We start from the raw sequence: 27065 nt of genomic DNA on the forward strand, positions 1-27065 counted from the left end.
TTAGGCCCTAAATTAGGTACGGCGACGATAAAGTTAGGCGTAGGCTAGGGCTATATTAACTTTCATTTGTGGTACGTCATGAAAAATCCAGAATAACAAGCATAAGATGTTTACATGTCATTTTGCCCAATATTATAATGTGCTCCCACCTATCTATATACTCAGAGTCATAGCTCATATGTTTCACAGTAAATGACATCCTTATATTTTGCCATTTTTGTTGGTAGGGCTGCAATTTTTGTTGCAAGAGAAAACGCTTGTGACAGGTACTTTCAAACATATCAAACTGCTTTCTTAAATGAACTTTCATAACTTCCTTGTTATTTTCTTTTCCAATTTTCAATACTTAGATTAATCTAGAAGCTGTTCCCCAACCAACTGCAGTGAAAATAAAGGCAGGATTCTGCAGAATGTACATCTCTATCTAAAGGTAGCATGATCTTATAGACATGTGCTTGATATTATCGAAAAACAGTTGGGAAATGGGCGAGGGGAGGGTGGTGACAGGCATTAAAGATTTAAGTAGTCAGTTTTGAACGGGATACAAGGAATCTCCACCAGTAAAACATTGAGGCATGTATATGGGGGGGGGGGGCAAGCTACCAGACAAAAAGGAGGCAGAGGGGTTGGGGAGAAAATGTGGTAGAGAAGTGTAAGCTAGGGTAACACAAGGAAGAATGGAAAACTTTCATACATCTATAGAGTATTCTACAGCAGAAGTGAGTACAGGGCCAAAATTTTAGAAACAGTACGCGTTGAAAGCAAAATAGCAATTAAAACTGCACATCGGGCAGGCTGACTAGGGGATACTATACATTGTATTTTATCCATCATATCCGCCTGCCTGACGAGAGTGGTTGAGGAGGCTATACCTGATGGCTTCACAGGAAAATATAAAGGCTACAGCTATAGTTACTGAGAGAAGGGAGATTACATTGTAGTTATACTATATGAAACCAAGCTGAAGTCATTTGCAATGCTCATGGTGTGAGTGGCCCATATTTTTGCAGCCACATAAAGCAGGAGGATATGCTCTCCTTCAGAAAAGATAAGTGAACCATCTAGGCAGCTGACCCCTGTCCAAGAGCAGCCTACTGTATGTGTGTGGTATAATAAGCATTTATTCTAATTTTCAGTGAATGTAACACATGTAGAAGTCCAGTGTTCACTGGTCCCCCTACCACCATTGAAGTTGCTGACTGGACCAACAGAGACAAGAACACCATCAAAACAACCAGGGCCATCTCACAGTGGCGATGATGGTCCGTCTGCTGCTGTGGCATCTACATCGGGATACAGATACACCGAAAAACCGCCAGGTAGTCCGGACTACACTCCATCAGTTAACTCATCTGAACAGGTAATTTTCAAGATTGATTGTAGATTAGTCTGGAAAATCAATTGGTGCCATAACTTTCTGGAAAGTTTGACACCAACACTGTGGGGCAGTCTGGAATGTGTGGTGAGGCCATCAGTCTTTACTTCAATTAGCATATACATACTGTACCTGGTAGAGTTGTCACAGCTGTATGTGAACAAGAAATAAAGGCACAAACAAGTAGTTGGATTTAACAGAGTATATTATATCTTCACTTGGCTGGATATCTGCTACTGAATACAAATGGTGAAAGTTGCATCTTATACACTTTTTTACCATGGATTACAAGGGGATGGGACAGGATGTTACTCTGTCCACATGTTTACTTTACTACATAAACAGTGGCTAAGCTACTGAGACAATGACCACACATCCTGCTGAAGATTACATAATCCATAATATTAGGTGCACAAACAGGTGTAGGGTTTTTGTTGTAATCAGTAAAAAATATATTGGAATTGTTCAGGCACAAGTTGTCAGGTAAAACCTGACCCATGTATCCACACCAATTGAGGTGTACTCAGCTGTCGCCTTAGTTGGGCATCCAAAGACTTGACCGACAACTGTGCCATGCCTATTGACCGAAATGGAGTGATTGGAATGCCTCTATCTAAATGGTATGTTTTTATGAACTATTATTATATTATTCTTCATATCTTTACTATCCTACAGATTATGTATGGGAACTTCTTGACTGCTTGCAACAACTTCTGCAGAAGTGGAACTCTGGGAGAGGAGTGTCCTGTTCCTGTCAGAAAAGAGCCCCCACCCCTTGCAAGCTCCTATGTTCATCCGAACAATGAGGATGCCATTAGACAACACCGAAGCAAATTTCAAAAACTTTGCTGAAGTACTTTAGTTGATGGCCTCCCAAGTTCTAATTTTGTTTCATTGTAGTGGGGAGCAATCGACTCTGTGAATCGTCTGTTCACATGGTGTATGGCACAGCTGCAGAGCAGTGTTAATTAACAGGTCGCTACCAGCCTTTAGGGAAGTTGCTAAAGTTTTACATTCAAGTTTTACTTACATCTGGTTTCCATTGTAACTAACTATTAGTAATGATAACATTATATTTAAAAAAAAGTTCCAATGACAAGTATTCCTTTCTAGAGAGCTTAGACTTCATAAATATAAATTTCATGCTGACTTACTATTTGTATGCAACTTTGGTGTTTCAAACATGTTGCCAATTTTTTGTTTTTTCTCGAAAAGAATTGACAGAAATTTGTTGTTTGTTCCCCGCATGGGATCAAATGTGATTTTTTTTATCTCATTTATGATCAAGTAACCTTGATATTCCATGGATTAATGAACAATTTCAGATTGATTCTCATTACACTTTTATTAAAATGAAAGCCTAAGCTCTCCAGATCCCATTGACATAGTGGTTTAGGGTACTTTATTCAAACTATTCTTCTATTTTAACCTAGTATATTTGAGATTTCAATCATCCAGATTTTGTTGGCAGGCTACTAGAAGTGACAGCTTTGCTTACAAGAGAGAATACATACAAAAAATTAACTTGAGTTTTTGTTATTTATTACTGTTATGTACTTCCCAAACTTGAAAATGTAAAATTTCATCCAAGATTGTAGTTAATACCATGAACCAGAAAAATGTAAGCTGGAATTACAAAATGTTCACCATTCAGCCACAAAACAGACAGGACTGAACCCTGTTTCTATAAAACTTTGCAGAAATGATACTATGACTTGGCATAAACAGTCCACATGCTCACAGTCTTGATAATTTAAATCCTTCATACTGTTCAGATGGTAAAGCTTCTCTAATCCTCCTTACTGCATAGGATGGGAGAACAACACAAATCTCCTTCCCTAAAAACTGCTAGCTCATCCGTGCAAGTTGTCTGTATGCTGTGTGTCTGTATTTCCTGTAAAATAATCATATGAAAACTAGCTATAAAAGATGAAGACACACAAAAGCTTGGTAGCCATCTGGGGACGTCAAGTTTAAAATAAATTTCTATATGATTTCCAGAATTTGCTTGGCCCCTAAATCTGCCTCCCCTAAAGTAAGCCTAGCTATGCCATTTATACAAACTGATCATTGTATCTCGTGGACTAAAATTTGTAAATGGATCGTGCACAAGCATGGTGGACATTTTTTGTGTGGCATTTGGTTCCATGGCTCAGTGTTAATGACTACTATGTCAGTCAGCATGATAAGGGTTAACCTCAAGGGCATTACACCAGTTTTTGGACAAAATGACCTAATCAGAAGCAGGTTTTGAACATGGTGCACAAATTTTCTTGATCAAATCTATATCTTAATGTTATTCCTTTCACAACGAAACAAAACTGAACTATGAATACACCCTCTGTATTGTTACATCTCTCAACAGCAGGTCAGAGCAATGAATAAAGGTATACCACAAAAATAACGTATTCCATACTTACACTTGTATCCTGTTTTCCTGTGCACGTCCACCATACTGTTGAAGGTACATGTAGTAGGCTGTCTGAAGAAACAATGGGTTCAGGCACATAGCTTCAAAACCTGGGTGTAAGGTGATGCATGCAGCACCTTCTTCATCCATCACAGTCCTTATCTATTTCGCTGCAGCATCTACACTCCCTTGCTGTAGGCATCACAGCACATTGGCCACAATGACACCTGTAAACAATACAAACCAGTTCAAATAATAAAGAGCCAATTCAATGACTTCATACCAACCTCAATTATTGGGGCATACTGTACTAAGTTAGAAACATGTCAAAATAGAAAAGGGGCACCTCTGAAGGGAAATCTACCGTTGAAGCTCCTTACAAGTAACATCACTAGTAAGGAGGGGGTAGCCTCTTCTTAGAAGTCTTGCCTCTGTTGGGACAATGCTGCAAAGGAAAATAAAACAGGCCGATGTTGCGTCGTTTCCAACTCTTTCCCACTTCTGAATCCATTCCCTAGATTGAGAAAATCTGGTTATGAAATTAGCTCAAGCAGAAATTGCAAAAAGCTGGTGTGAGGTGCCACCTTCTACCTCCCCCCACCCTTTCCCTGATTTGTGGTAACTTCACTAATTTGCCACTAGGCTTACAACTGCTAGGAAATTAATAATAGGCCACCTCTGAATTTGTTGTGCACTCTTCCAATTGGCTCCTTCAATCTACTAACCAAATGAAATATGTCTGTGTGACATGTTCCTGGGGCATGTGCTGCTACAACTTTTAAGGAAAATAGTAACTTCCTTAACTTAAATCGACCGCACATTCATGTTAATTTTGCTGCCCCATCAACAAATTGGCTAGCTAAGTGTATGAGCAAAGTTAGGAAACATTTATCGGTTCTAGGCCTAACTAGTGACACAACTATATACAGTATAGTACGCTTGGCGTAACGTTACCGTTATATTCCGTCAAGACGATCAATTTCGACATCGCTGTCCGATCCCGCTTCCTCTTCGCTGGTCTCCGGTTCGAACATGTAGGGAAAAACTTCCCCACGATCGTCCACCATGTCCTCCATTTCCCTTACTTCTTCGCCGTTGCTATCTAAATACTGTGTGTCAATGCCACCGGCAGCCATTTCGCGATATGTATAAGCTATGCTGTGCTGTGTATATGCGTACTACAGTGCGTGTATAGAAACTGTATGTGGAATAGCAAGTTCCAAGCGACGATATCATGCACTTTCGACTTGGTAAAAAAAAGGCGTCATTTGTTTTCGGCTTTCCCTGAACGAGTCAATCTAGCCGATTTTTGCGGAGTTTATGTTGCTTGATAGGAAGAAAATGCAAGGAATTTATGAAAAAAGAAGTCAATGGATGTTTTGTTCGATGTCTTATGTATCAATTTGTGATTTTTCATCTTAATCCAAATCTTAACTTTCTTGTAACAGACTGCTGAAAAAGGTAATATTTTCGAGAAGTTTGAGATTTCTCCATACCCAATGCACTGCGCAGAACATATACAGGTTGCACTCTTCTGCGCTCCCCCCGTGACGTCACTGAATCTATTACGTAATAGTACTTTTTACCGATTTCTACCCCTTTGGAGACAGAAAAAAATCGCCGTGTTGGGTTTTTGTTAATGTAAGAATTGTTAAGTTTAATATTATGTAAAGTCAAGTCTACGTGTCGCTTGACCTTTAAAGATAACCGCTCTTCCGGAGCGAAGACGTTATCCCAATAAATTCAGGTTTGTAGGTTACTTCAACGTGGATGTATTTCACTTATTTGCTATTCGTTTTGGTTAAACCATTTCTTATCTCTTATTTCCTAACTTTAGAAGATGGAAAATGGAGACTTACCCTTCGTCTGGACTTATAATGCTGATGGCTGCTGAAACCTTTTGTGAAGAAATTACTCTATATGGATTTTATCCATATGAAAAGAACCCACAGGGCGCACCAGTACTACATCATTACTTTGATCCGAGACTAGTCAATTTTAGCACCCCTGTCCATAACTTTGACAACGAACATAAATTTCTTCAATCCCTTCATAAGAAAGGAACCATCAGACTTGTCATTGATCCTTGCGAATCATGAAATAATTAATCCAGGGTTTAAAAATCTACCATGGAATATCAAAATAAATAAAAACCCTTTTGTTTCATTTGTGATAATTGTATATATTATTATTCACTTCTACATAATTGTTCCCTTTGTAACAAAAGTTCTTAACGTGAAAAGCCTTATAAGCTTTTTCCATGTATACAGTGGCATATACAGTTTATGTGTAACAGGAAACTAATCATGCTGACATTTTGCGGTATTTAATTAATCAACTCGGCACCAAATTGAGATACATTACAGTTCTCATGATTGTAAATTTAAGTTTATACGACTAAGTTAACATGAAAAACATAATGATGCTATTCAATTAAATATGCTCCATTTAGTGAATGGCTGGATCTCGAATGAGACACAAACATTAAATAAAGTGAACGATTTGAAGTAAACAGCCAATGTATATATATATATATATATATATATATATATATATATATATATATATATATCAAAGAGGCAGTATTACTATTTCATAACAGTAGTTCAATTAAATTGATTTGCAATTTAAAACTTTCTCATCTGGGATATTGAGTAGAACTAGATATGAAGGGTGGCGGGAAGAATCTTTCTGGGGTTAGAGCATTTGGTGGGGAGTTTAAGGAATGAACAGAAAATTAAGGTGCTGAAAAAGAGTCTGCAATACTTTTAATATTGACAACGCATGATTTATGTTTGACATTGCAACTTATATCTATTATACATTGCAACTCATATATATATATATATATATATATATATATATATATATATATATATGTGTGTGTGTGTGTGTGTGTTATTGGCTGCCTTCTGATTATGCGCAGAGGGATTTTATAGAAGTAATCTATAAAAAGCGACATGGGTACCGCAAGTTCATCACTTCGTCACCATTTCATCACTCCTTCGAATTGCGTAATTGACGGAGTCAAATCATTGTAATTTTGTTTTATTTGTAAGAGAATCGACAGAGAAGAAATTATACCGAATCACTAATCAAATCCTATCTCGTCAAATTGTTTTTCTGAGAACTCATTGTTTTCTTCTATCTTCCGTTCGAGACGTCTCCTGAAGAAGCATAAAATACGGCATCAAGATAACCCCAGTACAGCTCTCTCGCGAGTCCCGACAAAATATTACATGTCGAAGGAGCCGGGCTTGTCACAATATTACACTACGCTGAGAAAAAATACATAGTTTGTATCCTAATATTCAACTGCAAAGTCAGTTTAGTGCCCGCTTGATGTCAATTTAATTCAAATTTCTCTTCTGAAAATGTAAATATTCTAATATATTCATGATAGGTTATCTGTTGCTATGGCACCACCATGCCCCTCCCCTTCCGCTCCTTACTATCACCATCTGCCCCTTCAACGAAACAAACACAAAAATTTGTAACGTATATAAGCAATTAACACCTTCAAAATAATGTCCAGGTAAATTCCCATAAACTAATGTTGAACTACAATACCTTTGAAATTGGAATGGCTAATTGCAAATTGTAAGCTGCTATTGTTCTTGCGAGAAGCATAACAAAGATAACATTAACTTAATAGTTTCCGAGATGACAGAAAGCAAAAGCGCAATTTGATACCCCACCTTGTGTACCGGCACACCTTCCCCGGACCAACTGATGCCACTGCAGATGTAACGGCAGAGGACATATAACACACTTGATCTTGTGAAGGAATTAGGGGTACGGGTGGAACCATCAGAGTTAGATCGGTTCTCCACCTATCCCATTTTTGGCTGTCACTTACCTCTAGTCCTTTCTCTTCCTTCGTTCTGTCATCCAAACTTGCTGACAAAATATCTCACCTCGTGTCCGAGTCAGGAATGTAGCCACGCCATAGAGGTGAAGAGGCACTTAAAGCAAGCTAAAAAACGGACCCACGATGAAAATAGAGAAGCCAATTTAAACGGCAACAAGAGTTAACCTTATTGAAACGGCATTCATTGTTTTGTTTAAACTCGGATTTACATTTTGCGTATAACATTAATACCAGTATAGTAAATATAAACAAGTGAAAACGAGTTGACAACAAATACTACGAATAGGTTTAATGAGTTTTTGTAGAGAGCGTTGTGGTCCAGTGTTTATGGCAGTAGACTTGTGATCTAAGGAGTGCAGGTTCTAGTCCTGGCCAGATCATTGCGTGGTTTCCTTGGACGAGCCCTTTATCTCCATTACCTCTCTTCACCCAGGTGAGATAAAATGTCAGTTGGATGTTGTATAGGGCCAGGTCGATAACGCGGAAACGCGGAAACCGCGGAAATCGATAAACCGGGTTCGGTAATAGAGATACCGGGTTCGATATCAACGGTTTCCGCGGTTTCCGCGTTATCGACCTTGCTATATAGCAAGGTCGAAAACGCGGAAACCGCGGAAACGAGAGGAATTTGTCAAGCGAGGGTGACAAAGTCTTTTTTTTGGGGCGCATTTCAGCCTATATTCGCCAAAAAGGGGTGCGGGTTTAAAGCTATTTCAGTAAATGTAGGTCGAAAACGCGGAACTCGTACTTTTACAATGGACGAGTTAGATTATTTTGTCAAGGGAGGATAAAGACGTTTTTTGAGCGCATTTCAGCCAATATGCGCCAGGAGGGGTGGGAAAAGGCTAAGGTTTTTTTTTTATACTAAATGCAGGTCGCAAAGGCGGAAATGTTTTTGTACACAATGAATGGCGAAACTAGAGGATTTATCAAGGCGGAGGGTGAAGAGTTTTCGGCGCATTTCAGTCAATATGCGCCAGGAAGGTGATGGAGTTGTAGGCTTTTCCCCTAAATGCAGGTCGAAAACACGGAAATGTTTTTAACAAAGGCGGAACTAGAGGAGTTTGCCAAGGGAGGGAAATGAAGTGTTTTTGGCCGGCGCATTTCAGCCAATATGCGCCAGCAAAGGTGTGGGGATGTGGTTTGAGGCTGTTACACTAAATACAGGTCGAAAACGCGGAAATGTTTTTTTAACAATGGTGAAACTAGAGGATTTTGTGGTGGTTATTCCAGACATTAATCAAAGAAAATGTGACGTAGGCTATTAATATCAGAGCTTAAGTATTTCGCCATGGCATAAGTCTCAGCATACCGGTTCTTAAGCTAATAATTGAGTAGAGCTTGATATAAGTACTTCATACCCGACGAATCTAAGTGTTTTCTACATAACGATATCTCAAATAACAAACTTAAAAGAAAGAGAGTAAACACAAACGGAGGTACAATGGACATTTTCTGATATAAACACGTATAGAACTAAAACATTAAGCTTTTTCAAGGTCCCGTAACACTCATTAAAGAAGTAATGATTTAGTGGTAATTTAAATCGGTCAAGCACTCTTTGGACTGGGCAAGACGCATTATGGTACTCTTCTACAATGCCATTAGAGTTCATGTTACCCAATGGTTTGGTGATCCAAGGCGTGCTGCATGGATTAGGGCCCAGAGCGTGTTCGTGGTCCCGTTACACTCATTAAAGAAGTAATGATTTAGTGGTCATTTTAATTGGTCAAGCACTCTTTGGACCGGGCAAGACGCATTACGGTACCCTTCTACAATGTCTGTAGAGTTCATATGACTCATTGGTTGGGTGGTCCAAGGCGTGCTGGTCTTGATTAGGAGCCAAATGTTTTTCATTCGTTGTCCCGTTACACTAATTTAATAAGTGATTATTTAGTTGTCATTTTAATTGGTCAAGCACTCTTTGGACCGGGCAAGACGCATTATGATATCCTTCTTCATTGTCTTAAGAATTCATATGACCCATTGGTTATAGGTGGTCCAAGGCGTGCTAGTCTTGATTAGGGCCTAAAGTGATTTTTCGTCAGGTCCCGTTTCCGTTACATTAATTTAAGAACCGATGATGTAGTGGTCATTTTAGTTGGTCAAGAACTCTTTGGACCGGGCAAGATGCACTATGGTACCCATTTACATTGTCATTAGAGTTCAAATGACCCAGATAAACCTCTTTTCCACGACCAAATGTTGAACATCTTGTAAGAATGCATTCGTCTTGTCATAAGTGTTACGTCGGTACCATTGTCGAATAAGTAACTGAATAGGTAGCAGTTACTCATTCGCGAACGTCGAACGAGGAACGAGGAATTAGTATCTAACTTCACACCGGTATTCCAATACTGGGGAAGATGGCAGGGTTGCCAGTTTTATTGTAACGCAATCGGTCAAATAATTGTAAATGTGACTGTCTTACTTCTAATAGTTCGCAACTTCAAGTTCATACAATTCCTCCGAATCGTCCCCAAAAACATAGGTTTTATGTTTTCTTTTCATAAACGATCAAAAGCTCCTTTGCCGTCCCCTAGCTGTGAAAATTCTCTAGTTCCGCCATTGTACATACGCACCTTTATATATACCGACGGGGTGGCCCCAGAGGGGGAGGGAGAAGCGGGGTAACAGTCCCCTTCCCCTCGTCGGGGAGGTCTAGCCCCCTGGTAGGGGAAATTATGATTTCGTCAGGGAGCAATGAAGAAAAAAATATATTATTGTGTATTTCTTATCATCATAATGATCATTCTATGATAAAGATAAATGTAGGAAAATCAGTCCCCGACAGGTGTCAGCCGCACCGACATACGGGCTTCAAACTTCTCTCATATACCAAAAAAGACACCACAAATTACCGCGCGCTTCGGCAATATTAGATTTATATATACATAGATATGTATCTGTATGTGTAAATATATCTATATATATATATATACATATATATGTATGTGTAAGTATATACATATATATATATATATATATATATATATATATATATATATATATATATATATATATATATAATTTTTTATTTTTTTATTAATATTACAACGTGCACACAATTGTTTCCGGGGACCTTAGCTCCCGTGTCGGAGAAATCCTGGAACCATCCCTGCATACCAAATAGACGTTAACAAACATTACTGAGTTTTCTGCCTGTATTTAGTGAAAAAAGCTTCAAACCCAAACCCTTCTTGGCGCATGTTGGCTGAAATGCGACCAAAACATTTCTTTACATTCCTGCATGCATTTAGAGTATTTCCGTCATTGTTAAAAAAAAATTCGCGTTTTCGACATGCCTTTAGTGAAAAGACTTCAACCTCACCCCTTTCTGGCGCCTATTTGCTAAAATGCGCCCAAAACACCTTTTCACCCTGTCTTAACAAAATCATCTAGTTGTGAAAAATGTTGTGAAAAAAAAATTTCCGCGTTTTCGACCTAAACTAACTGAAAAAAGTCTCATACCCCCACTCCATCCTTGCGCATATTGGCAAACACTTTTTCCGCGTTTTCGACCTGCATTAAGTGAAAAAGTCTCAACATCCTTCCTCACCCCCTTCCTGGCATTTTGGCTGAAATGCGCCGGCCAAAACCCTTCTTTTCCCTCCCTTAGCAAACTCCTCTAGTTCCGCCTTTGCTAAAAACATTTCAGCGTTTTCGACCTCCATTTAGTAAAAAACAGCCTACAACCCCTCACCTTCCTGGTGCATATTGACTGAAATGCGCAGAAAACTCTTAACCTTCCGCCTTGACAAATTCTCTAGTTTCGCCATTCATTGTGTAAAAAAACATTTCCGCGTTTTCGACCGGCATTTAGTGAAACAAAATCTTCTATCCCCACCCCTTCTGGCGCATACTGGCTGAAATGCGCTCAAAATTGTTTTCACCCTCTCTTGACAAAATCATCTAGTTTCGCCATTGTAAAAAAAAAAAAACATTTCCGCGTTTTCGACCTACACTACCCTCCCTTGACAAAATAATCTAACTCATCCATTGTAAAGTACGATTTCCGCGTTTTCGACCTACATTTACTAGCTTTAAACCCGCACCCCTTTTTGGCGAATATAGGCTGAAATGCGCCCAAAAGACTTCGTCACCCTCCCTTGACAAATTCCTCTCGTTTCCGCGGTTTCCGCGTTTTCGACCTTACTATATAGCAAGGTCGATAACGCGGAAACCGTTGATATTGAACCCGGTTTCTCGATTTCCGCGGTTTCCGCGTTTCCGCGTTATCGACCTGGCCGTTGTATAGCTGTTGCCATGTAGAGGGATTGTCTGTATGTTTGACAGGTCATCGTTGATATTGTTAATATTAGTTAATATTGTGATGAGCCTTGAGCACTGTTATCGGTGTATACGTCTGCGCTTTATAAATCCTCAGTATTATTACTATTATTATTAGTTTTAAATATTTGTTTTCTTCCATGTTTAACCTCCAAGCATACCGGTAAAGACAACTTCATTCTTTTGTTTATCAACCACCTTCTTAACCTATACCACTCACCTTCAGTTAGTACATTTATGCGACTATACTATAGTTTACTCACAAATAAGTCCTTGATATTCTAGTAAATTAAATGGCGGGTTAAAACAAGGATTATTTTAATGAAACCCGACGGGGTCGTTAGCTCCGTGAAATACTGCCAGCAATTATAAACTTGATATAAATGCTGACTTTATTTTAAGATCATTTTGCAAGAATTTCTCATGGCTATATTATTTTGGTATTCTTTCTATTCTTATTCTCGTTTGTATCCGTTTTACTCATGGTATTTTTAAACTCCCTGACACATCACAGGCGGTCATTCGTCTTATCAATTTGCTATATAGCATTGCTTCATTGCGCCATTTTAGTGTATAAGCATCACAGCGTGTCCTTTCAAAGCTGCCCGTCTATGTGTATATATATATATTTTTTCATTATATATATATATATATTTATATACATATATATATATATATTTATATACATATATATATATATACATATATATATATATATATATATATATATAACATAATAGATGTATCTATGAATATATGTGGCCTACAACACTAACATAATATAGATGTATCTATGAATATATGTGGCCTACAAAACTAACTAAATAGATGTATCTAGGAATATCTGTGACCTGCAACACCAACATAATAGCTGTATCTGTGAATGTATGTGCCATGCAATACTAACATAACAGATATATCTATGAATATCTGTGGCCTACAATACTAGGACATTAGTAAGCCTACATTTATTGTTTTTATACATAAATACAAACAACTAGTGACAAGCGTACAACAACGTTGTGATAATTAGATCACTTACTGTATACTGATATCACCGAAAAGTGCACATAGCAAATTGAACTTGACACGGTTTTATTTTTTCAGTAACCGGTTCCAGCATTCTTCGGTATTGTCTCTCTTTGGCGATACCGTCCATACCGCATCGAGAATGGAAGCGACATCGGCAGGTATGTAATTGCCGTTCGGTATAGTGTGTTTGTACATATGAATACACTGGCTGTACTATCCCTTCGTGATCTCCCGTTTGCAATTATTTTGCAGTTGATGTACATGTGTATAAGTTATATCTAGGTCATACTTTTTCGGGAAGGGAAGATAAGGTGTGGTGGAATGCCATGGTAATGTATGTGGTTGGAAAAGTAAAACCAAACGAGCTGATGTCTAGAACATTTCTTCGAGATATTTCCTAACGATGGCACGGTGTGGATATTTGGGTAAAACGCTTGTAGTCAAGCGACATACTTTCATGAAAGCAAAAATATGTACCCATTTCGCTGAAAACGCGGTCTATTAATGAATAAAATATTTCAAAAATTGTGTATTACTGAACTTGAAATGCAAGTGTAATGTCATAGAAGCGCTTTCAGCTTCATAATAATGTTCCCCAAAACAAATTCTTTACAAACGTGCACTTGCTGTAAAGACAAAACTGAAAAGTGGTGTACAGCAAAATCTTAAATTTGTTCTTTTCGCCATCAGCGATGAATTTACCTTCATTTACCTGGATCGCCACTCTTCTCTGCGTTGGTGCTTGAAGAATGGCTCTTAAGAATAGAAGGTCTCGTGACCCTTAAAGATCCTGTTGCTGGCTAGTCTGGTTTTAAACTGGTTTAATGACTTTGCTGTAATTACAGATCTGGCAGTTTGTTCCACACTTTCCAAATTCGGCAAAAATATTAATTTCTTCTTATTTCTAGTCTCACTTGTTTTGGCCTTATTTTTTTTTAATTTCCCCTTGTTGTTGATAGTTCCAGAAACTCTATTATTTGTTCCACGTCTATATCAATATTCCTGTTAATAATGTTGTACATTGTGATTAAGTCTTGTCGAAGGTGTCTTTTTTGCCTTGAGAATAGATCCAGCTCTCTAAGCCTCTCCTCATAGCTTTTGTTCCTCAAGCCATAAGTTTTGTCATGCGTCGTTGCACTCCTTCTATTAAATGTATATCTTTCTTTAAGTATGGCCTCCATACTTGCACTCCATAATCAAGATGTGGTCGTACCAGTGATTTATACAGACAAAGGATGGTCTTTCTGTTAAAGTTGGAGAAATTTCGCTTGATGATGCCGATTACTTGATTCGCTTTCTTGACGGATTGTGCTATTTGTTTACTAAATTTCATATAAGTATTGACTACAATCCCTAGATCCTTCATTTTTGGTTGCTAATTCCTTTCCATCCATGAGGTAATGGTGTTTGGGGTTGTTATGTCCAAAGTGTAACACTGAACATTTATTAACATTAAATTTCATCTGCCACTTTTTAGTCCATTTGATTAAGTTCTGGTACTGGTGCTTAAATAAAGATCCAAGTGAGCTACGAGTCAAAGGAAATAATGGATACTTTTGTGGGCTTCAAATTTGAAAAACGTGAAGAGAACGTAGAGGCATAGGCTAAATATTGTTCTCTTTTAAAGGAGAATAAAATGTCACATTTCTTATAATCGCTGGTTTGAGTTGATCCGCGAAATAAGTTATGGGGATTTGCAATGGATATGGAATTAAGTAATATTAAATTAATAATATTAAATTTGTGTAATTTCCCATTTGTAATTAGATACTTAAAAATTGTCCGAGTTTTACACTTTTTTTAGTGATATAATAAATGGCATATCTTGACTATGCGTAGTTAGTTTGGAATTACAAATAATTATTTCTAATTTACGTTGGGATTTGTAAGTCTTTAGGCTTTGTTTCGTATCCGTTCAATAAATTATTTAAATTGGGTCTCAAATGGGGTCTCAGTGTACGTCGATAAAATTGTTTTGAGTGAGACTTCCAGTGTTAGTAAGACGATCCGGAACATTTAGTATAGACTAATTGTACTCACGGTTTTTCTTCTTCATCTGTTCCCTTCCTCCCCTCGGTCCCCTTACTGTCCCTAGATACTTACCACGGACCAGCAAAGTAAAAGACCAGTCGATCACCACTGTTGATAAATAGAATCCGACACAACTTAGATTGGAAATAAAGATATCCCTTAATTATCCAGGGCAAGGGAATTAAAAATGGCGCCGTTTGATTGTTTATGTTCCATACGGCGTATAGGCAGAGAACCTCCTTATCCGGGGCAGAGGGTTACCATAAATTTAGCAGTTCATTGATCCACGCAGGTTCCTTATTGAATCCAATCACTCCGAGAATGCACGAAAATCCTGTAGTTATTTTCCTTTATGGAATCCAATCAGCCTCCGAGAATGCAAGAAAATCCTGTGTTTCGTTCCGAAAATCCTGCAAATACATACGAAAAACATGAATATCTGTGGCTTACATCCCTTCAATAATAGATGAGTCTATGATTATTTGCTTTAATAAATATGGCTTAAAATACATACGAAACACGTTTAGCCTATCTATGAATATTTGTGGCTGAAACAACTGACATAGGCTAGCTAATCTATTTATGAATATGTCCGTGTATTAAATCACTCACATAATATGTTTACCTATAAGGATATGTGTGGCTTAGAAAACGTTAAGAGTTAACTTATTATGAATATCTGTGGCTTACATCACTTACAAACTAGCTTTATCATTGAATATCTGTAAACATATAAGAAACAGACTAGGCCTAATCTAACTTGTAAATAAATCTACTTACAAAATGGGCAGAGAGCCTCACTATCTGGACAAAGGGTTGTTATTAGCAGCTCATTGATCTACGCAGGTTTCGTTACGAGTTCAATCACTCCGAGGACGCAGGAAAATCACGTAATTAGTTAAAAAATCCTGAATTTAGTTCCGAAAATCATAAATTTAGTTCCGAAAATCCTGAAGTTAACCTTCGAAAATTCTTGGATATAATTCCGAAAATCCTGTATTTAGTTCCGAAAATCCTGTATTTAGTTCCGAATTAATCCTGATTTTTTTCCCGAAAATCCTGTACATAGTTCCAAAATTCCTGAATTTGGTTCAGAAAATCCTGTACATAGTTCTGAATTTCCTGAATTTAGTTCCAAAAATCCTGTTTTTAGTTCCGAAAATCCTGTTTTTATTTCCTTTAAGAATCCAAGTAGCCTCCGAGAACGCAAGAAAATCCTGTATTTCCGAATTACGATAATGTGGGTATCGGAAATATTTCAGTTCGAGACCAATTGTTATGTTACAATGACAAATTTCATTGCGAATATATTGTTGTCAACTTATTTGGTATATATGAAACCATAATACCAGACTAAATTCTCCGGCAGCTTGTTCGTGTGGAATAAACGCGATTTTGTCCGCTTAGGCCTATATTATCTGTCATTGATAATATATATAATATTGTTCCACTGGAAACCGCGATAAGGAACATTTGTCCATAGATAGTATTGGTACTTACATAAAGATAATTCAGTACCAAAACTGTTGAGAAGATAATCCATGCCGAAGTATGCAAGTTACTCTTTAAGACAGGTCACCCAAAATAGAGCTTGTTTAACAAACAACTTGTTCCACACCAACCCCAGTCCCATTGAAGGTATAGTGGGGAAGTTATCGTCTGCTTATAAAGGCTATATACTGGAAGACCACGTACAGTGTACACAGACAGGCATGCACGTGTAGGTCTATAGATTAGATAAACCAGTCTTTTATCTATTCCGGATGGGAGTACAGCTGTAAATTTAAATAACAATAGGGCAGTTAAATTCCTGCATACTTTCATGAATAGCTGATGAACACAGAAGCTAGTGACGACATTCGTGATTTTCTGAATCAAGGAGGTATAGGCTACTTACCCTGCCTGATCTATAGCCTTGATGCGATTAATCCCATTACTGAAAAACAGAACAACAAAGAGAAAAGCCTTTTATAAAAGTTTGGATGACAGCATCATGCAACCGACTGAACGAATACCCAAGTTCGCCGCCAAGGCAAAGAGGAAAAACAAACAAGATGATTGAGTTTTATAATGTTTATGTTGTATTTAAACTAATTAATTGTGAGCAGTTAACAAACTAACATTCCCGTACCATTATGAATATCCCGGGCACACTCTATTCATCTCGTATCATAACGATCAATTTTTTGAAGAAATTTGAATAAATTAGTCTTATATACATAACTTTGATCAGAATTTCTTTAGTTGGATTTGCCTCTGACGTCACGACAGATAATGGCGAGTTATGGAAAGATATGACTGTAATACCGACAATGCCTGTATGGAGTGACGTCACACATTTTTCATGTGAGATATTTTGACATCGAATTTATTGGGAACCAATCAAATATATGTTCTGAAATCTATTGAGATCGGTTAATACTTAATGAAAGTTCAATTGAAACTTACGGTTAAACTAGAATAGATGAATTCCCGTATATATCTTCTTTTTTTTTGGTTTTCTCCTTTCTGGAATCCACTACATTCGCTGTGAACTTGCAGTGTTATTGTAAAAGTTTTTTTTTTTTTTGTGGATTGATGAAAACTATTTGGTGTTTCATTTGAAAAAGAATGATCCTTTAAACCAAAAGTCAAACGACTTTCTCGAGATATTAAAAATGCAAGAATATAAAGAAAATATTGTAGACTTTGTTAGTTGCTTGCAGAGAATGTTAAAGTTACAAATGCAGCAATCTTGTCCTTAATTATTTTAGTGTTATAATTAATTCAGTGGCTCATGTGAAAGGTCTGCATTAATCGTATTACTTACAGGTCTAGAAATTATGCAAAATAAGTGTACGGTATTTGAAAAGATTAATTTCGTTTCACTTATTCTTTAAATTATAATATTGCTGTACTGTATTGATCATCGGAAAACGTCATTGAACATTACCTATCGTAACGTCAAATTCTTACGCAATGGAGGCAACGTACCGTTATAAGTTTCAAGTTTCACGTTTATTTTCCACTTTCCTTATATGTATATAAACAGTAACAGAGTCAATGAGTGATTTACTCACATTATGATGAAATAACAATAAACAAAGTTCAAACTATGCTATAATGGAAGTGGAGGAACCAGAAGTAAGTAGAGACTTTTCGAGCCTGGTCCCTTAACAAACAAAAGAGAATTTCAAAAATCACATAAGTACAGAGAGAGTAAAGAGATAAGGAAAAACAGAGAAAAAATATAAAGAGGAAGCGAAGAAAGGGAAAAGCAAATCCATACAAAGAGACAATATAACAACTCAGCGTGGGTGGTTTGTACTATTATTTAAAAGGTAATGCTTGAGTTTTCTTTTAAATAAGTTAAGAGTATTTGATTTTTTGATATCTTGATCAAGTGAGTTCCAGAAATGTACACCAGTACTTCGTGTTTGGCTGCGGATAGATAAATGGTTGATCACGTTAAAATCGATCACCAGTGACCTCTATAATCTATAAAATTTCAAGGATAAATCAAAAAGAAGATTTGATAGGAAAGTAAAGCTCTTGAAGAGCATCTGACATGAAGACATTACAGCTGACCTACTGTGATCCAACTTCCTGGAGTAAGAAAAGATGTGACTAGTCAAGCTAGATTTAAATTCTTTCAGCTAATATCCTGAGTTTGGCACAAGATATTGAGATCTAAAACAGGAATATTACACTGATATGGGGGAGGGGTTTCCTCTCCCCTTTGGGAATTTTTCTACATGTAAAGTGACTCAATTAATTGGTGGCAAGAGGATCAGGATGGGCGAGGGGTGGGGGTGTGGAATCCCCTAATGCCTTTGAAATTACGTGAACGTCACTCCTCCACCCTACGTATCCCTTCACGTCACTATTGTACAATATATATTTATTTGTATTACATATTGCAACGATCAGGAACAAACGTTTCTCTGGCCGGCGGCATATATACTATGCGGGGGAAGGGAGGGAGGGGAGGGAGGGAGGGGAGGGAGGGAGGGAGGGAGGGAGGGAGGGAGGGAGGGAGGGGAGGGAGGGAGGGAGGGAGGGAGGGAGGGAGGGAGGGAGGGAGGGAGGGAGGGAGGGAGGGAGGGAGGGAGGGAGAGGAGGGAGCGGTTGCTATATCACTATGTAGTATCCCATGGAGGCGTACACAATAGGGACTTGTTCAGATTTGAATTTGGAGAGGATGACGTTATGATAGGAAGCTCTATGTCTAAATCTCACATGAGTTATTATTTCGACAGTTCTAAAAAGTACGTATTGTTGTTACGGTAACTTTTTAATAACATGCCGCCATGTGCTTATACAAGTTATCTGTCGTAGCTGAGGACGCTATTATAGAATGATTACCAGGCGCGTATCCAGGGGGGGGGGTTGGGGCGCGCGCCCCCCGGGTAAGAAAAAGAGGAGAGAAAAAGAGAGAAGAAAAAAGGGGAAAAAAGAGGGGGAGGAGAGGAAGGAAGGGAAAAGAAAAAGAAGAAGGAGAGAAAAGGAGGGATTAGAAAAAGAACGCCAAGACACAGGGAAGAGAGAGAGAGGAACAGTGACATCATTACAGCGCTGATCCCTATTATATACACATGGCCGGGTAGCCAGTGACGGATCGAGGATTTCGGAAGGGGCTTGCGCCTCTTCCTACCCCTTACACCGACAACTCCATTTGTGAGATTTCCAATTTTTCCTCTCTCACTAATGTATCTATATATGTACTATATATGGTCTATCATAACGCGTGTGTGTGTATGGACACCTTAAACAATTTGGCTATTAAAACCAATTAACTGTGGCTGGTCTCGAACTCGACCGAGTCGTCGGGGAACATGACGCATTTCGGGAAGGGGGCGACCGCCCCCCCCCCCCGAGCACATTTTTTTTTATGATGTCGCTAATAATTTCAAAATAGAAAATGCTTAGATGCAACTTACAAGGCCTGGGAAGTGTCATTTCCAGCGATCTGGGAGGCATTTTCGGCCAAAATTTTCTTGTACGCTTCGCGCCAACCCGAGGTGGCGTTACGCTAAGATAGTTTGCCTACATGCTTCGCCCCTCCCTTGTCAAATTATTCGCTACGCGCCTGTTCGAATTTGTAGATATCACATCGTATCAGTGAGAATGAAAACTGTCGATGTGTGTAGTCATAGGAACCCAATTTGATTTGGGGGTCTGTAACGACTTGCCCGAAAAATATAACCTAAATTTTTCGCGCGCCAAGCGCGCGTTCAACATGTTAATGTCAATATCATATAAGCAAGCATCGGTTATTACATCGCATGCCATCGTGTCCCATACGGTCCGTGGAAATTGCGCAGTATACCGCGGGATGCTAATGTAAACAACGAAATGTCTTATGTAGATGGAGAAAAAGCATGGAGGTCCAATTATGTCAAACTCTCTTTTACATTAGTAATGGCGAATTAGTCGGCCAAGCTTAGAACTTTATTTTGATTATCAAGGAGATATTTTTTAAACTATTAATTTCCTTTAGCAATTTATTTTTCTTTCAGTAGGAGCCCCCCCCCCCCCTTGCCTCCTACGCCTATGTGTGTAGTGTTCGGTTTCAGAAATATCTGGTATTTTTTCATTTCCTTCAACCAAGTTTTTTTTATAATAGCCGTTATAAGAGGGTTTAATATTTGTACACCAATAAATTAACTGTGTCTGAACTTTCGAAAATTTCCTGACCACCATTCTTCATCATACTTCCCTCTACTCGTGTAATTTTGACCGGTCTGTTAGGGGTTGAAGGTGGTTTTCTATATTGGTTGTCCATAGATGACATTTTTTGCAACGTTATGGGTATGTTTTGAAGTGAGTTTATTCACGAGAAATGTGAATTTTCAAGTTCTGAACAAATAATGGGCTGTAAACCTTCAAAAGTGGGGCTGACGGGTATTCTGGGCCGCGACGTAGAATCACCTACAAAAGCAATCATCCACAGGACATGCGATGAGGTCGAACATGATGTGTGACTGGTGATAATCTTGAAAAAGGTTATGGATGAAAAAAAAAACTATTGGGAAATACTTGGTTCTCATGCAAAAGTGTACATCTGGTTGATCATTTTCAAGCCCGAGAAGTGCCATTTCCGGTGATCTGGGTTGTTTAAAAACCAGAAATTTTCTTGTACGCTGCGCTCCAACTGATGGTGGCGCTCCGCTTAGATAGTAATTCGCGCCCCCCGGGTTAGAAAATCCTGGATACGCCCCTGATTACAACACGGCGAAAATCAAGTGACTTGCCGAACGTAAGCCTATATAGAGGAACATACCTATTGTTTCAATCAAGACACATAAGAGCATTAAGCCTTATAGCCCAAAGAAGATATATTGCTTTTCAATTCCAAATACATTACACACATCCAGTGAAATAAGTGTGATATACAAACACACATCCCTACATCATTATTCAAAGTTCAAAGTTTACCAGTTATGAGTTTAAATGTACCCAAGTACTATATGGTTATCGTGTAACATGCAGATGTTCTAAGTAAAACCCTTGTCTATTTCTAACTAGATAACGAAACTTCACTTTAGTAATCACACGATCGATACATACATCCCCCCCCCCCCCCTCACACATACTACACACACAGTGTATTGACAAAGCATGAAAAGGAAATACTTGTTAACGTAAATGCGGTATATTTCCGACTGAAATGTGCAGTGGCGTCACCAGACTTTTCAGTCTGGGGGGGGGGGCACCAGCATTTGATGGGGGGCACTTAGGTGGATACGGATCGCCGTCCTGGGGGAGGGGTCTAAGGGGAGGGGTGCCCCTCCAGGCGCGGCGGAACGGGAAAATTATTGGGGGGGGCTAATGTGTAGAGACTATCTAGGCGGAGCGCCACCATCGGTTGGCGCGGAGCGTACAAGAAAATTTTGGGTTTTTCAAACCCCCAGATGGCCGGAAACGGCACTTCCCGAGTGTTTTGTGCTGCAAATACCTAGCCCTAAAATATGTGTCTCAAGCCTGCAATTTCTCAGATTGCACGTGAAAGTCTGTAAAAACATAGTAATGTGTATATTCGATGGTGTTTTAAGAGAGTAGCTATTACTCGTAGTGTACTCGCAAAGACGTTTTTGAGTGTAGTAAGGGGATGTTGGAGAACTGGCTGAAATGAAGCAAGTCATTGGCCTAAGACGAAGTTGTGTTGCGCTTACCGGTACTCACACTCACTGCTTCCACTTTTCACGGGGCGTGAAGACGCGGTTGGGGTGACAATGTGGTCTATAGCCAGGGGACGGGCCGAGGGTCCCCCAGCAATTACTGAAATTATTACACCTATATAGTATACGTGTGCATCGGACAGATCGACAAGTATGCATTGAAAAATGGCAGATGCACGTTTCGGAGCCTTGGTAAATATTGGGGGGGAGGCTTATCATGCATTTTCCCCCTCAACTTTTTCATTGGGGGGGCTGAGCCCCCAAGCCCCCCGGTTCCGCCGCCACTGCCCCCTCCCCTTTGGAAAATTTTCGCATACGGAGGATGGGCTAGATGCAAAATGCTGCCACATTTGATGCTAAATTCGATTTGAAGATATCTCCAGAAATTGCTATTTTTGAGGTAATGATTTTAGCAAGGCGCAGAATTTTGCAGAGGATATGAACCACATGCTGCCGATGTTATGCCTAACCCTATATCAATAGAACCTACATTTGTTGAATTAATGTGTGCATGACCCCCGACTCCTTTCTTGTCCTTCTCGTTTTCGCCCATTATCTATTAAGATGTAACAGGTTCCAGCATCGTTATTGGCTCCTATCAGTGATCTCACCATGCAATCCAAAGTTTGATCACACATCGAGTATGGCTCAGTATGCAGGTGTGAACATTCGCCATTTGTTCCTACAAGCATCTGGCCTCAAATGACCTCTGCACCCCTACACAACAGGGTTAATATATGGGTCCACAAATATAGGCAAGTATGGTGCCTGCGGACCCTCACATTCTCACATTTCGTCAGCTCCTAACCTGTCAACCTCAGACCAAGGCAACATACCGCAGTACCCTCCCTTCTCACAGTCATGTAGCTCGCGAAGCGGACGTGTATATCCGCTGGTATGGCGTGAGCACTGACACATTCAATGTAAATATCGACACCTGTTGTGATGGCGCGGGTTACGACTTCGACACCCGACGTTCAAGGATAAAACTTTTTTCATTTTTTCGCAGCTCATTTGAAGAAAATACGAATTACTGTGCTTCTTTGTCCTTATGAAAAACCAACTCAGATGATGGGAGTTGAATATAACAAAATATATATATATTTTTTTACCAACCCAAATCTCAGATTGGGGGGGGAGGCACTCGGGGGACACTAGGTTTTCCAGGGGGGCACGTGCCCCCCTGCCCCCCCCCCCCCTTGGCGACGCCACTGGAAATGTGACCTTTACATGAGAAACGGACAATATTCTACACGGTTTTACCTGATGAAACCTTTCTTATACTATTACTTTCCTGTTATTCCTTGGTTTTTTCTTCGTAAATTGTTTTGAATTTTTATTTAAAAAATCAAATGCTTGCGTAGTTGTTAATGTTATATTCACTTAAAATATCATCACTCTGTTACAGTAGCCCCTGTAAGAATAACATCTTACCTAGTGAATAAAATATCATTTAGTATGGTCTGATTAAAACCTTGCATATTCATGATTTAACAATTAAGTCAGACAAAACAAATAACAATATCTCTCATAATGTTGCACGATTTATACCGATACTGAGTTGTCGTTCTGAAATATCAACATGCACATTCCACATGCAACTCATTAACCTGAACAGAATGACGACAGTCCACTGTGATATTTGAGGAAAAGAAAATATATATAAAAAAGCTAAAGCAAGTGAGAAAAATTGAGCAAAGTTCGACTTACAGAACACAGACCTGGACAAGAGATGATAGCTCAAGTCCAGTTATAAACCTGAGGCTTTTTATCTCCGTCTATCCCACATTCTACTTAACTAATTCAGTAGCCTATGATATAGGTCATCATCAGTAGCCTATGCTATAGGTCATCAGTAGCCTATGCTATAGGTCATCATGCAGGAGCCTATGTTATAGGTCATCAGTAGCCTATGCTATATGTAATCAGTAGCCCATGCTATAGGTCATCAGTAGCCTATGCTATAGTTCATCAGTAGCCGATGCTATAGGTCATCAGTAGCCTATGCTATAGTTCATCATGCAGTAGCCTATGCTATAGGTCATCATTAACCTATGCTATAGGTCATTAGTAGCCTATGCTATAGGTCATCAGGAGCCTATGCTATATAGGTCATCAGTAACCTATGCTATAGAACATCAGTAACATATGATAAAGGTCATCAGTAGCCTATGCTATAGGTCATCAGGAGCCTATGCAATAGGTCACCAGTAGACTATGATATAGGTCACCAGTAGCTTATGCTATAGGTCATCAGTACAGCCGATGCTAGAGCCTGGCGTCAAATAATGACAGCTCGTTCATGTTCAAAATCATTAAGTTTACCATTTGTACACACTGTCAACGAGTTTCCGTATCAATGATCAAAGTTAAGGTACAACAAATATATATAAAGCAATTTAAAAAAAATAAAGCAGACTGAATTTTTAAATTTAGTGTACGCAATTATACTGATTACACAAAGTTCAACGTAATATATGATGATGATATGCGAGATTAAAAGAGTTTTGTGATATTCTAGCATTTTGTTTTTGCACTGTAGTAAAAAGTTCACGTGCTTGCATTGGTCCATAGGTGCATTTCGTCCATAAAGGTAGCGATTGTGATGTCCTTGGATGACAGTCCACCGACATCATGTGTCGTGAGTACAACTTCTAATCTGTTATAAACATTGAACCATTCTGGGTGGTGCTGTTCTCTTTCTATCTTCATCGCGCAACGAGTCATGAATCCGAATGCCTGAAAAGACGAGGAGAATACTCTGATGAAATATAAGACTTGATAACAAACTAACTTCAAACTACTCGCGATAATTAACCAGGTATTTATCTTCCATAGTTCTATTCTATAGCTCAGACGAAAGCTTTCGGCTGAGCTATAGCCATCGTGCGATTCTGTTTGAATTTTGCCACTTTTTGCCACCGTCTTTTAATGACTGCCATTTCGTCATATTTTCTTTCGATTTGGCTGCAGTTTCGTCAGTGCTTTATGTATGTTAAGTTTTCATACATGCAATCATATGTTATACATTTGAAGGTCATTTGAGGTCACAAGAGGTCATTATCTGAAAACGTAAAAAATGCTACTCTTCCTAGAGCTTTTGTCCAAATCTGCTGCAATGTTATATGGATATTACGTTTCAATGGTGGTGAATCAATGTTGTTCAGGAAAAACAAACTGGTCATGCAAGGTCAAAAACAGGGCCTTCTGTTGAGTTTTCAGTTATGATAAAATGTAGGCCACAGATCGTATATACAATAATCATGAAATTTGTTTTCAACTTTTCAGTATTCATCAGTATGCGTTTTAGTGTGAGCAGCAAAATGTCTCCCATCTTAATTTTCCCATCATTTTGGGCATAGTTCAACCCGCGGGATACTTGATCAAGTCAAATATTAACTTGTTATTCATGCTTCCTATCTAGTTTGCTGTCATTCTCTGTAAAATGACTTCTTGGCAGATTTGCAATTTCAACTTTCCACAGCTTGTGTACGTGTAATACGACATGGGAGAATAACCTATATTGTTGGAGCTGATTCCGATTTCTGCTCTTTAACGTTTCTCTGTGGTACGTCGATAGTAAACAAGTTTCAGATCGTTCTGTTATTGTATGGTATGAGTGCAATTTTAGGCGTGAGCAAATTTACGACCATGTTATATACTAACCTCATTAAAGTCCGAGAATGCAAACGATTTTCTAATTGCGTCTCTATTGTCCATTACATTCCAACCATTGTCCAGGAGCTTTGGTAGAAATTCATTCCTCTCGTCGTCTGTAAGAAGACTTAATGCTCGAGCCTATAAATCAAGAAATATGAAAATTAAATCCATAATTTAAAAGGACAAAAATGCAGCACAAAATGGTATTATTTAAAACAGGTCATAATTATGGGATAATTAATGAATAATTCTGCACTAAACATAACTGCGTACTTTTATTTGTTTGGTGTGTTTCAAGCTTCATGTCTTTAACGCCACATTCTAAAAATTTGTTTCATTGTAAACAACCCGGCACAAGACGATGCTTCATATAGGTCCGACTAAAAACTGATGGTGAGTATAGGCTGTACGCTATTTAACGTGGATACTATAACACACGTACTATAGGTACCGCACCACAATTTGATAAGTGTTCATCTGCTCGAAAGGTTAACCGTCAGAGAAAAGAGGTAAAAGTACCCAGGGTAAAGCTTGTTTAAGCATGTTATCAGTTACTGTCATCGTTTGTTCTGACATTATATGAAAGAGCATAATTGAAAGTACAGATGGTGTGAAAATAGGAAGGATAGAAGGTGATATAAACCATTTTAGAAATAGAAAACCTTTGGTTAAATGTTGATATCATTACTCCGAGCGAGCAGATGGAAGGGTTGGGTTCAGTATGCTAAATTTGCTCCTCTTCTAGCTCAAAATCTATAAACGGTCATGATATAGAAGTTTGTAAGTGCCATGATAAGCCAATATATCAGCTATCATATGGTGGGTAGGATATACCAGTTGAAAACTTCTATCTATGCTTTGGCAGGTCTTGAAAGTGACGAGTTTAGTGTGGAAGTTAACAATTACTTGTAACTGCGAGACCTATACACGTAGAGACAAACGTAATATATCCACCTACCGTAGTCCAGAAAGTGGCCACTAACAGAATGAAAACGACGCTCTTCGGGGTAAAATACATCTCGTTTATATCCTATAGATAGGGCAAAGCAAAATTACACAAACGCCGACAAAACTTGTAAACAGAAGGTAGAAAAAATAAATAGCTAGAAATGTTTCAATTCTTCATGCACCCGTTATACAGCAATCAGTTACGAGAGGATTCAATAATATACTGTAGGCCTATGGGTGCGTGTATAGTAGGCATATACGTTGTGGCATTTGTCACTATAACACACC

At 38.6% G+C, this 27065-nt stretch overlaps 2 protein-coding genes and 1 long non-coding RNA gene across 5 annotated transcripts in view; 1 reads left to right on the plus strand and 2 right to left on the minus strand.

The window, feature by feature from the left end:
- LOC139977139 (alpha-2,8-sialyltransferase 8B-like) overlaps nucleotides 1-7095 on the plus strand; it is a 40799-nt gene extending 33704 nt beyond the window's left edge. Inside the window, exon 3 of one of the 3 annotated variants that reach the window (XM_071986251.1) lies at nucleotides 5623-7092. In XM_071986251.1, the coding sequence (XP_071842352.1) occupies nucleotides 5623-5884 (262 nt within the window). In that variant the 3' untranslated portion in view covers nucleotides 5885-7092. Of the gene's footprint in view, nucleotides 1-5622 lie in introns of all 3 variants that reach the window. The other 2 variants (XM_071986252.1, XM_071986250.1) reach the window with 2 other exon arrangements.
- Nucleotides 1462-4976, minus strand: LOC139977140 (uncharacterized). Its single transcript, XR_011796442.1, has 3 exons — nucleotides 4740-4976; nucleotides 3796-4012; nucleotides 1462-3269 (listed from the first exon to the last, which is right to left on the minus strand). It is a non-coding gene; the product is annotated as an uncharacterized lncRNA (long non-coding RNA).
- Nucleotides 7096-23407: 16312 nt separating the features above from the next.
- LOC139978047 (putative pterin-4-alpha-carbinolamine dehydratase) lies at nucleotides 23408-27065 on the minus strand. Its single transcript, XM_071987993.1, has 3 exons — nucleotides 26788-27065; nucleotides 25836-25967; nucleotides 23408-24908 (listed from the first exon to the last, which is right to left on the minus strand). Exons 1-3 carry the CDS (start codon nucleotides 26845-26847, stop codon nucleotides 24720-24722), a joined length of 381 nt encoding a protein of 126 aa, XP_071844094.1. The 5' UTR covers nucleotides 26848-27065; the 3' UTR covers nucleotides 23408-24719.

The sequence above is a fragment of the Apostichopus japonicus genome, chromosome 12 (assembly GCF_037975245.1).
Source record: "Apostichopus japonicus isolate 1M-3 chromosome 12, ASM3797524v1, whole genome shotgun sequence".
NCBI lineage: Eukaryota > Metazoa > Echinodermata > Holothuroidea > Aspidochirotida > Stichopodidae > Apostichopus > Apostichopus japonicus.

Excerpts from the sequence above, each read along its gene's own strand:
- LOC139978047 (XM_071987993.1), bottom strand. The coding sequence starts at position 26,847 with ATGTATTTTACCCCGAAGAGCGTCGTTTTCATTCTGTTAGTGGCCACT. Across the intron at positions 25,968-26,787 it reads TGGCCACTTTCTGGACTACG|GCTCGAGCATTAAGTCTTCT; the intron begins GTAGGTGGATAT and ends CTTGATTTATAG. Across the intron at positions 24,909-25,835 it reads CATTCTCGGACTTTAATGAG|GCATTCGGATTCATGACTCG; the intron begins GTTAGTATATAA and ends TCGTCTTTTCAG.